This window comes from Pezoporus wallicus, unplaced genomic scaffold (genome assembly GCF_028554395.1).
Source record: "Pezoporus wallicus isolate ANWC-B61680 ecotype Strahan unplaced genomic scaffold, APGP_CSIRO_Pwel_v1 contig_3847, whole genome shotgun sequence".
Taxonomy (NCBI): Eukaryota; Metazoa; Chordata; class Aves; order Psittaciformes; family Psittacidae; genus Pezoporus; species Pezoporus wallicus.
Window position 1 is genome coordinate 3,144,446 of NW_026639842.1, and position 13,071 is coordinate 3,157,516.

Here is a 13,071-nt window from a genome sequence, read left to right on the forward strand (position 1 = left end):
ACAGCAAAGAGGTGAATTCAGATTTCAACCTTCAACTATCATGACTCACGTAACAAACACAGCACTACGCGAAGGACAAAAACAACACAAGGCTACACCAGAGAACAGATGTGGGATATCTCCCAGGTTAGACAAAAAACAGGCAAAAAAAACCCTCAAGAAATGCCCATGCCCACCTCCCACCACCCCTCTCAACCCAGCTGTAAGGCACCGCACCCACACACACACACAGACACGCAGCTACTGTGTGTACCCAGAGGAAGCGCCTTCAGCAGCTTCTGGGAAAAGGGCACAATTTCAAGTTAAACAGATAAAAGATACTATGTTTAAAAAAATGTATTAAAAATTCAGCATGAAGTGAATGTTTTTTTTTCTTATTCCAAGCAGCCAGATAAAGTTAAGAAAAAACAATGAAGACCCTCAAGATTCTTCTGAAATAACCCACAGCTTTATAAAAAAATTACCTATATCCTTGCAGTGGAAACCTAACATTAAATGCTCACTCTGCCTGGCATTTAAATGGCTGGGAGGACTTTTTTTTTTTTAACCAGAAATTTGGAAATCTGAAGTGAATCTTCAAGATTTAAATGGGGGAATAAATCAAGTATCTGATGATACATTACAGAAGGGTGCCAGTATATACTCTTCTTCCTCAAAGTTGCATTGGAGATGTATGCGGGCCGTGAACAATATCCCTGTCCAAATTTATTCTTTACCCTTCTCCGAGATGAACATTTGCTCCTCCAGCTATGAGATGCTATGGACCTGTCCTTGTCCTGCTTAGCACCAACTACACCGAGCTTTCTGAGCATTGCACACTGTTCCATCATATAGCACGTGCCACACTAGTTACCAACATTCTGATGAGCCAATGTGTTACATGACCGACTTGAAATACGTGTAAAACCAAAATATCCCGAACTTTTGAGAACAATATTACATGACAGACCTCATTTGCACTTGCACAGCACAATGGAACAAACCTAGAAACCCCATGCCTTGGTCTGACAGTGCACTGTATATCCCCTCAAAAGTTAAAGGACAAGTTTTTTATTTTTTTAATAATAAAAAAAAAGGTAGAACATTCTACTAAAACACCACAGCTCATATGGCCAATCCAATCTCTTAGTCAAGGCAAAATATGTTTAGTTATCAAATAAATTCTCCAGTGCTACAAGAAGAAAACAAAAGAAAAGAATTTGGAAAAAAAAAAAGTTGGTTTCATATAATCACCTCCTGGAGGTGCCTAGTAAAATCTTTATAAAGTTATGCTAATAAAAACTGTGAACAAATAATACACAGATGAGGATATATGTATTGACTTACTAGCATCTTTATAAAAATTTGAAGATATACACAAAAGCACATCAACATTTATGGAACTGTATCCATTAAACTTTGATGAGACAACACAAAAAACCTAACAAAGAGCTAAGATGTGGTTGACTGTAAGCACTTTGAGTAACATTTTAATTTTAAAAGGTCAATATTTACATACTACATTAAATGCCTTCCCTGCCCCCCCCCCCCCCCCCCCCCCCCCCCCCCCCATTTTGCATTGTATTTTGAACACATGATAAAGAAAGAACAAGATAATGGTTGCAACAGATCTTCCAAGAAAGTTAACTTGAGATGCTCAGATTTAACTATGTGCTGAAAGAGAACAAGGCAAGAACACATCCTTCTAGCTTTACCTCTACTTCCTTTGGGTTTTTTTAGGAGGAGACAGCAAAGGGATCTAAAAGAGCTGTATCACTCAAGCTGATCATTGCCAAGAGATCCACTTTTAAGTTAGGATTTGAGAACTAACAAAACACGAACATTTTAACAAATGACTCACCTAACTGCTACTTTTGCTACTGAGTTTTTTAAGATATTAGAAAGATGATGACAACACAGGGTGTGAGTATGTATGTATGCTTATAATAAAATTCATATAGACACACATACATATAGTATGTTTACATACAGTAAGATACTCTGGTACTGCAATAAGCAGCTAAAATGATCACCACCGACCCACCTGTACCCTGCCTATGAACAAGTAATACTACTGCAACTGCCTTTAAAGAGGGTGCATATAGTCATTAAACAGGCACTGCTTATGTTGCCTCCAACATCTAAACAGATGTGAGGTGATCTCAGGTCTTTAATCCAGCCACACATTCACCTCAAAAATCTTTTTTTTTTTTTTTTTTTAACCCCAACTGAATAAAAATTCTTTAAACTGAAGCTGGCTGAACCTCAGCCTCTTTGGGATAGATTCAAAACTCAAAGCAGAAGAATTTCTACAAACTTCTTTGACTTTTGAATCAAACCCATATTCTTAGGCTCCAAGAAACTCTTAACTCCAGTAACATTTGGTTCTGACAGGACAGCTGATCAGCTGCAGATGCTCCTACTGCTGAACTCAGCTGCTGGCCTGTCTGGCATTTGCATCTAACCCAGATTTCCAGACATGCACTATTATCATTCCACTCCGAGACATCTTGCCATCCTTCTCATTGCAAGAAGCTGCTCCCTAACAGCGAGATGAACAACTGCTTCATGACTTGTTTTAAAGATAAGCATTTAATTATTAAAAAATAAAAACTACATAACCTAAGGAAGCAGCATAGGGATCCTACTGCTCACAGTGTGAGGAGTTAAGCAGCATGGGAGAGATCACCTCGTGTGAGTCTTCAGGGTTGGCTCCCACCGGGCACCTCCTACCTGCAGCTGGTTCTCTGTCCTGGGTTTGAGTCTACCTGAAGCACTAATAGGACTTTGTGTAGTAATTGTGCTGGATGTTACTAACTATTAAGCACAAATGGGGAACTACAGAGACAGATGCAAAGCTCAAAACTCACTCACGTGCAAAAGTGTCACATTACAAGAAAAGTTGTAAACGGGCTTAGAGTATCTATTTCTTTCCCAGTACATTTCCAAAGTACTACATTACTGTATTATTTCAATGAACAAAGAGCAGTTTTACCTAGATTTTTGACAGTATTTTATTATTAAATCATTAGTAACTTCTACTTAATTGAAAATCTGGACCAGAACTGTAAGAAAGCCTATTAGGCCTTTGTGACTTAGTTACCATTAAATCTTTATAAAAAAATTAAAAGAATTTAAAAAAAAAATGGTACTATATGGTACTTTATGATGCTATAAACTTGCTTACTTCACCTTCTACATTTGACATGCCTATTTTGGACCCCGTTTGCAGCTGTTTCATTACATACCAATAGTGCTCTCCTGCGGTCACTCAGGTAACAAACCTGGACGGGTTCTGTAAGTCCCCACCTTCACGCAGTAAGTGGGGTACTTACTAAAGTATTTCTAAAATAAAGGATGAACCAAAAGCTCATGGTCTAAAACTAAGAAAGTGTTCATAAAAACTGGAATCCAATATAAAGATGACATTGTAATAAGTTTATTCAGAAGTAACTGAAAAAAAACGTTCCTTTGGCAACACCATCTAGATGGTTCTTAACCAAAAGGAAATAATACGGATTTTACTTTGAATAAAATATAAGCTCCTTAACGTTTGCACATTATTTTGGGAACTGCCACGTTCACCGGCAGACTCGCAATGTCATAGTCCTGTATTTTATTGGGAACACCACATCAAACCAAGTCCTTTCAGTTATGGGTTTCTTATGGTTCAACATTAGTCACAAAATAAATCCCAAAGAAAAAAACTCTAATCAAAATAAAGCATAAGGCAATCATTAAACGCTAAGCCAAGAGAACTATTAGGAATACAACACTCTTCCTATGTAGCATTTTTGAAGTGAGCCACCAAATATTTATTTTTCCTTGTATCTGGCAGCATCATCTAAAACAACCTAGTTACAACTTCGAGTTCACTACCCCACGATGCTCCTGAAGGGCAAAGATCCTTGTTTTTAAAACCCAAGGGAAAATACAGCAATGTTATATCTACACAGGGTTTTACGGAATAAGTGGAGTTGGAAGGAGAAAATGGAAGTCTGTGTTGGAATAGAAAAATGCAAAGATGGATTTAACTTATTTACAAAGATCAGAACTACAATTTTCCAGTGTCACCTCCATAGCTTCTCAGCATACTGCTGTTCAGCGAAGTAGACCACGTTTAAATCTATGCAAGAATGCCTTCTATGCTCCCAGATATACAATGTAGCTAATGTGTTTTGTTTAGAAAAGTGAGTTTTCATTCAAAACTGAAGATAAGAGCAACCATTATCAAATATTCTTTGCTATGGAGAAAGTTTTTAAATCTTTCTATGTAAACGTTCTCTCTCAAGTCACTGTGGTCACACAGTAGGATCTTGAAGAACAGCGTCTACGTGCATTGAAAGCGTTTTGAAAAAGATTCTGTAGTTCCATGTGGTTACAACAGAATGTGAACAAACCTAACAGAAATTCCACTTTTGCAGATCCTCTCAAGTTCTGCTCTTCTGAAGAAGATCTTGCTGCTTTCTGTAGTTAGCAACTAAAGACTAAGCTGAAAGGTTTCACAACCCGATGGTTTTGCCACTGTGCCTCATGTAGCTCCACAGTATGCTCCTGTTAGTGTCAGGGTTTCTCTCAGCAGTCATCACTCAACTATCAGTGCCACATTTATGTGGGACAGATCTATCATGTGCCTGTTAAAAGTTAAAAGAAATTTAAACCTGGTACTCAAACCGAATCTAGGGGTGGAGAACAAACAAGGAGGTTCTATGAAGGTCACTAATAAACAGATGCTTGGCTGGATTAAGAGAAACATTGAGCAGAGAAGACTGATTTAATCTTTTGAAAGGAGGGAAGGAACTGAAGCAGCAGCACCATTTAATTATTTACCTGTGGAATTTCTGTTGAAATGCTAAAGCATGCGCTGGCTCCTTAAATTTTGCTATGGCCTTCCGTTGTTGAGGAAGCATCTGTAAACTCTGCAGAGAAAAAAAAGCCAAAACACATTTTTAATATTCTCTTACAGTTACACTTAAAAAACCCACTCATTCTGCACCAAACTGATGGAAATTCTGCCATATTTCTTTCTTCTTACTGGTATCCAGGAAATGGAAAGACACTTCTGGGACTGCAGTAAGGGACACAGCTGAAGGTGTTTCAGCTGCTACGTTAAGCAACTGTACTGACTGGAAATCCCAGACCATCACACTTTAAGCAAAGGCAACAGCTCCTCGATTCTACCCATATAGATGACCCAAACCCTGCAGCCAAATTCACACCAACTAAATAAGAAACATTCCACTGGGCAGAGCAAAAATTCACACACAAGCACCTGGAGTCACCCACTTGATGTACATTAAAGGATCAGGGCTTTCCACAGGTCAAACAGGGCAGAATCAGGAAAACGAAGTGGTAGGTCTTGATCTCTAGACTGCATATCCTCAAACGGCTGTACCAAAAACAAGTGGCTAACTTTTGACAGATGCTAACCACCAAGAAACCCTGATGAAATGGCTTAGGTCACCACTTCCAAATCCTCCTAAGTAATGGGAAACCATGCCACACACATCTACCCAGGTAAGTCCATCTGATACGTGCTTCTCATACCATGAGAGCAGCATTTCACAGTGCTACAACTATCAAAAAACCCTGTATAGTATTGACCACTCCTCAGCCAGGGCTTTGGAGAACCTGTGTCCTTGCTCCCTGGTGCATCAAGAAGTCCTGGTAATGCCTGATGATCTCCATGAGCAGCCTGTGGCCTTGGCAATGAAAACTTTTCAGACTTACTAAGATTAAAATTGATGCTTTGAGTTAGCATGTTAGGTATAACAGCATATTTTTCAAAAAGACAACTCGCAAATTTGAGACTATGAAGTTTTACACATCAAGTAGGTACACACCCAACAATCAATGAGAACATGCAATAAGTATTCAGCATCGCAGAATATTCAAGTTAATCTGGACTGTATAGTTTTTGGAAATGTAGATTTTTCTATGATTAAAAGATTTAGTTAAGTCACTGCAACTTTTTAGTTTCTGGGCTTGTAGGAATGGCATTTAGCTTTAAAAATGAGAAAACATTTGGTAGATGATTTTTGTCTTTTTTCAATCTGAAAGCCCTTTACAAGGTTAAGCACATTCTACCCGCAAGAATAGAGTCAGGCTGCAGAAAATGCCAATGGAAGTCCTTTGACAAAGCTCAGTTCTCCTGGAAGTTATCTGCTGGAGTAGGTGAAGAAGGTACTGAAGTCTGTGTTCTCCTCCTTCACTGATGTCACTTTATCATGATTTACAGAACTGTATCTAATGCACATTCTCTTGACACTGCTTTTCTGGATAGAAAACACTAAGGATTAACTCAGTCCTATCACTAAGTTTTGAAGACTTAGTTAAAGGCATTAAATAAGATTTAGAAACAAGAAGCTTGGAATAGTTGGGGAAAATCTCTGAATTGCAATAAAAAAAATAAAAATCAAAACCCAAAAGTAAATCTGTTCCTTTCAAAGAACTTGACACTTTAAATATGAGAAAACCTGTTTGAATCACTGAAAGGATGAATATTTCACAGAACAGTGGAGCTGGAAAAGAACCCAGGGACGTATCCTTTCAGCTGTACCCTGAATGTCCTGCAGTTACCTGCTTCTCTCCCCATTCCTGAATCATCTCCAGCTCTCTTGCTGACAATCAATCCTCACAACAACAGGTCTCACTCAACCACAGGAGATTCTCCAAATGCTTTATGGTCTAGACCCATGTTGTGATCAAGTGAAGAAGCTACATTTAGTGACTTCTTGCACCAAAATTCAGTTGTTACTGCATTAATGAGATGTATAAAGGAAAATTTCATTTTGCAGTTTATATACCCATAATGAAAAATTAATAAAAGTAATTAGCATATAAAATTGACTAAAGGAAGACATTCTGGTATAGTACAGACTTACTAATGAAATTAGGCAAAGTATCTAAATATTATTACAGACAAGTTACTTACACTTTCATACAAATTAATAAAGTTTATTGACTGACTAGCTTGGGTATTATGTCACAGCCTGTTCTTACGTTGTTTTATTGCCTTATTTTTCAAAGAAAAAAAACCAAAACAATTAAAACACTAAACACATTATAATTTTAATGCTCAGCTGCTTTGGCAACAAGACATCAATTCTTTGATAAGTCCATTGAAAAGCATCTTTATCAGATTTAATTTCACTTGTCAATACAGACAGTTGTGGAAATAAAAAGCCAACCCATCTCATCCTTTGCTGAACTGCCCAAACACCTTTAGAGAATCCTGGAGTAAGGCAGTAACTTCTAGCATCAGGATCTTCTCAACTACTGCAGTTACACATGCCTATGCTTTAACCAGAAAGAGAATTAAGGACTGCAAAAAGAAAGATAAAATAATGCTACACAAACAATACTTCTTCAGTTGGAAACTGTCTGAAACATGTTAATTCAAATGGTTTAAAACCAAATTCTCAGCCTCTACTGCATTTAAACTATGGTAATGAAAATGGTACACAATCACTTCACGTTTGTTTAGGTATATTAGCTATATACACCTTATTTAGGTAGAAAAAAAAAGTTTGGGTTTTAAACACAAAAAAAAGGCAATTACTAAGCTAAGTTAATTTGATGATATGACCACCATGGCCTGAAATACCAACATAAATACCTTTGCTGACAAAGATTTTTAATATCACAACATAAACTGTGATCTACATCATGTTTTCAAACAAATCCACATCTATCATGACCTGCAAGTATAAACATTATTTATCCAAGCTAACAAACACCTCTTGAAAACATATGTTCTGATTTTAGGGTAATATTTGCTTACTTACATTACTATTTAAATCCAAGTTTTGTACTTAGCAATGCTGACTATCAGATACAGAAGAAGCAGGTATGATTTTGTCGAGTGTGTAGGTCCTGAGCTGCTGTTAGCCCACCCAGAGCAGATGGGTTATCAGCTGGGCATACAAACTAGTGTTCCACTTCAGTGGAAACCTGACGTAAAGTAACTACATACTCATCCTACCGGATTATTTCCATCTCCTTGGATTCAGGATGACATGCAGTTAGATGATGATAACAGTCTGAAGAAAATGTTTTTTTTTGTGTAACCTGTGGATTTTTATTAGCTCAAAATGTTGCTCAAGGCATTATCTTAAAGACTTACTTCACCACCTTCTGCTTTTGTTGATTCCAAATACATGTTGGGAAAGTACATACAAAATTAATTTTGTGTATCTTAATCATGCTACCTTGCTTTGTTTAACAAAGTTCTCCACCTTTGTTTAATAATTTGTCAGCCTATTTTTTTCAGTGATAACATGCAGTATTTCTAGCATCCATAACATTCTCTGATAGTTTGAGCGCTCACACATTAATTGCAAAGATCTTGAAATAAACTCCTAGAAAGCTGTTATTTTTAATCATGCTCTTTCATCAGACTATCACTGTATTAGCCAGTTTACTTGTAAAGAATGTCCTAATTTTGTTTCCAAAATTATTGGTACCACTATTTAATGTGTTTCATTAATGTAAAACCCCATACATGTGCAAGCATTAATCTTTCATTTTCAAAGTAAAACCTGAAGTACTCCATTAGCTATTGTAGAGCTTGTACAAAAACAGATGCTCACCTATTTTTATTATTTTTGTTTCCCCACAGTGTATCTTAACTTCTATTTCCAACAATACTGTATATCAGGATAAATTTAAACTTTTGTCATTTCCTTTCATACTGCCTAACTACTTCTGAAGATTATGTTAGAACAAATTAAACAAGGTTTTACTGAACAAAAGCTCTTCTTGCCTGGAGCATCTCCTCCCCTCCTTCTGCACCAACCTGGGTGTCTGCAGAGATGTTCCTCTCACATTTTCTCACTCTTCTCTCTGGATGCAATTTCTCCTGCACACTAACTTTTCCCCCTTCTTAACTATGTTATCCCAGAGGTGCTACCACTGTCACTGATGCTCTCAGCCTTGGCCAGCAGCAGGTCTGTCATGGAGCTGTCTGGCACTGGCTCCATCAGACCTGGGGGAAGCTTCTGGCAGCTTCTCAGAAACACTCCCACTGCCAAAACCTTGCCGTACAAACCCCATACACATTCTGAAAAAGTACTTTAGTATGTTGGTTTTAGACCTGATGCAATACCACAAAGCTAAGAGCATCAGACTGGTCTTCGTATAGTACTAAAGACAGCTGCTCTCTCATTTTCAAAGAACACATAGTAAGTACTAAAGTAATCCTTAGTCTTATGATCTCCATCATAAAAACATGATCTTCCCCAAAGTATCATGGCTCATTAGGAATTTGACCTGAATTTAGTATTATTCTGTAACCTACTGATTTTGAAAAGCCAGTCAGAGGAGACAGGAAACAACCAACACCACAGCACTGCCTCTGGAGACAGGCTGGTTTTACTGAGCAATACCTGACCTCCCATTTAATGGGAGGACACTCATGTTTCATCCACAGGAGCTTTCCCTGTTGCCACACTGCACTGCACTAGGATCACCTTCTATCATGAATTCCAAAGCTGAAATACCACAATCCTCCCAAACGTCACTGCCCTGAGAAAACAACTTCATTCACATTTCTCTTTAAGTTGACCTAATAAGATGTTCACCAGAGGATGAAAACCCCTTCCCAGATCCACTCAGGTGTAAAGGATTGACAATACATACAATAACTGCCAAGGGATTTCAAACAAGTGGTTACTTTACAGATTTGGGTGTACAGATCTACCATACACCATTTCATGGGACCAACCTGAGATCAGAGGTATTCTTGGCATGTTCCTATTTGACTCTGTTTTCCAGAAATTACATTCTGACATATTCCCAGCATCAAAAATAAAAAGCTGGTTTAGGCTAAGAAGGAGTATTTTATATGGAAAGGATTTAGGCAGCATAGAGATCATACTGATTTGACTGTCTCCCTTTTCTGCTTCTTTAGGCAGTGCCATGGGAAGACGCATACCTTATATTGAGCAGATACCAGCAAACCCCAGTATTTCATGATCACTCATGTTTTTTTGATTGACAGTTTGCCTACAAACTCTTTTAAAACATGCTATTTAATTCAACAACTTAAAAAAATTAAACAGGGGCTCTGGCTTTTTCTGCAACTGAACTATTACCAGTGACTAAAGCATGAATATCATAAAAGGACTATTCCCTCTGCAGAAATTTCTTCAGAGTCTGCAGACCTACACTGCCCTTTTCTCCTTTACATAAGCTCTGTTATTAAATCTACACATTCACAATATTATATGATTCTATGATATCAGTGAAAATAATACTAAAAAGCCTGTATGACAGTAGCTGCACAATAATCTCTAGTTAATCTTTGCTGCAAAACAAAGAGCCTTGAGATAAGCAGCAGGACATCCATGAGTAGAAAGCAAGAGATCACTTGCAGAGAATAAGCATCTTTGACACCAAAACTCTCAGAGGTTACAAAGAGAAGTTAAAAGGGAGATAACAGAGCACTGGGAGACGGAAACCAAGCAGGCAGGAGTGAGACTGGAGCAAGCACTCATTTCAATTATAGGAGACAAATGAGAAATAAAAGTTTCCTCATTTAGTCAATTTCTTTCATTGAAGTAAATGGACTACCTAACAGTCTGCAAATTCAGTTCACCAGTGAGTTTGGGACTAGCAGTGGAAGTGCATAAGAAGCTGCTAAAAAGGGTCTATGCAGAAAGCATAAATGTTCCTAACCAACATCATGTCCAGCGTGTGATCCATCATGCTCTGCAACAAGTCAAATAGCAGCATGGCAGGCACTTTCTAGAAGGAAAGATCAGATTCTAGTTAATTCTTCCCTCCCCATCAATAAATGCGGACACGTTTTTATTATCCTCGCAGTCTCCTGACACCTGAAGCATCCTTCCTGGGAACGACACTTCCAAGTCATTTCCAACAAGCATACAGGCTGGGACAGAATGTATTTATTTTATCCTCAGTTGTTGCAACTGATCCCTTCCACCTTTTGTCCCTCCTTCCTGTTTTGCTGCCATCTTTGAATTCATACTTTAAAAGTGCTCAGCTTTCCATCTCCATATGCAAGATGAGGTGAGAAGAAAGAATCTTCTCTCATTGAGATGGGCATCAGCAGGTTGAGAAGTTGAGCCCTCCAAAGCAGGGCTGAGCTAGACAGGATCAGGATGGAGCTGCTCTTCTCTTCCTACAGCCCCAAGGATGAAGCAGAACTACCAGCATCTGCTGAAAAGATTTTTACAGAAGACTACACATATTTTTGGGAAGACTACACAGGTCAGCTCTACGAACCTTGTGTACTGCCTCACACAGAGAACCACCCCACTGATCTACAAGAGCACTCACGTCCTGGGCATACTCATCCACGTGCGCTCGTCATTTCCACTGCTAAGTCTTGAACTAAATTCAGCAATTCTGAATAGGGTCAGCGCAGAGAGCTGCGTTTACCCTGACTGAGCACTAGGTAGCGCTGTCTCTCTAAGAAAGCAAAGAGAAACGCACCGACATAGGAATTGTTTTTCTCTCCTAAGACCAAAAAAGAAATGACGACGTTATCAAACTCGTATTCATAAAATTACTCAAAATACACCTACAGTTGCAACATTCTTGTCACCTCTGATACACAGCAGTGGGTTGTTTTTTTTTTTCTAGTATTTCTCCCCCCTTTTTATTTAACATCAGAATTTGTAATCTTGAATCTTCACAAAGCAATGCTGAGATTTTTGTGCTGATGTTGTATGCTTGCAACCATTTCACGTAAGAATATATAATTAAAGATGATGATGGAAGACATCCACAGAATGATCAATCAGTACTCAAATTATCTGGAGGTCTAGTAAGCGCTCCCCTCTGTCACCATCCTAGAAAAAATGTGAGGGTGGCAATAACTAGCTGAATGCAAGCCTCCAGAGACAGTATAAACATTAAACCCAGATTCAAGAGCTCCAGAAGAATGCACTTCATTTTTCCTGACCTTTGCAACTTATTAGTAATCTAGTTCAGCAAGTGTTTCTGAATGGATGTGTACCGAATGTTACTGCTTTAGCACAACCCCATGAGGCTCTATTTTGGTGATGTGCTCAGAAATCTGTACTTTCCGACACTCTGGAATACATAATTTCATTTATAGCATGTAATTATTTTAGGTTGAGCACTCTGATTTTACTGAAGGTACATTATTTGTACCTGAAAGTTTATCCTCTCCAGAAAGAGTCTGACAGCAAACTGTATGTTGAAAGGAAGCACTTTTCCTGCTAATTTAATTATGTTTGAATTGTAAAATGCAGCTATGACTAAGGGGGGGTTCCTGGAGCCCCAAAGATTTTTTTTCTATTTGGTATCTCGAGAATCTTCATGGTATTTTATTCTCCTATGTTAGTAACAGAGCAGCTTTAATGAAGCAAGGATGAGAACTAAAGAGTCTTCAGTGATTAGGCAACACAGGGTATTTCAAAGCTCATACACAGGAAAAGATAATTTTCTTAATTTCTAGGGTATGGAGGAGACAAAATGCTGAATTGCCAACTACAACTGTGAAAGTATCCTTCATCTCTTATGCACACCCAGCTATTCCCAAACCCTGGCTCCCAGAACGCCCACCTCAATGATGGCAAAGCTAGGAGTGTTGAACATTATGAACTGAGAAAAGTTTTTAACTTCCCTTCTCAAGGTTTGTGCAAGGTGCTTGCATCTCAATGACACTGATACGAAAAAGCTAAAATAAAAATCCAGCCTTTTTGTACCCAGAAAAACAAAGTAGTCTCATCCTCCCCTATTCACTCCACTGATATTGGAGTGACTTTTTCCATAAATACGTTAAAACTTTCTGTTACAGAATCATAGACTGGTTTGGGTTGGAATGGACGTTAAAGACCATCTAGTTCCAACCCCCCTGTCATGGGCAGGGACACCTTCCAGTAGACCAGGCTGCTCCAAGCCCTCTCCAACCTGGCCTTCAACATTGCCAGGGATGGGGCAGCCACAGCTTCTCTGGGCAACCTGTGCCAGGGCCTCAGCATCCTCGTAGTGAAGAATTTTTTCCTAATATCTAATCTAAATCTACCCCCTTTCAGTTTAAAGTCATTTCCCCTTATCCTGTCACTACACGCCCTTGTAAAAAGTCCTCTTCCTGAGAAA

At 38.5% G+C, this 13,071-nt stretch overlaps 1 protein-coding gene across 5 annotated transcripts in view; it reads right to left on the minus strand.

The window, feature by feature from the left end:
* Positions 1 to 3,007: 3,007 nt before the first annotated feature.
* The window catches only part of RBM33 (RNA binding motif protein 33), a 103,293-nt gene continuing 93,229 nt past the window's right edge, over positions 3,008 to 13,071 (minus strand). For all 5 annotated transcript variants that reach the window (XM_057416457.1, XM_057416459.1, XM_057416458.1 and 2 more), the window contains 2 exons: positions 4,810 to 4,898; positions 3,008 to 4,613 (listed from right to left, as the gene is read on the minus strand). In XM_057416457.1, coding sequence (XP_057272440.1) covers positions 4,565 to 4,613; positions 4,810 to 4,898 — 138 coding nt within the window. In that variant the 3' untranslated portion in view covers positions 3,008 to 4,564. The remainder of the gene's footprint in view (positions 4,614 to 4,809; positions 4,899 to 13,071) is intronic.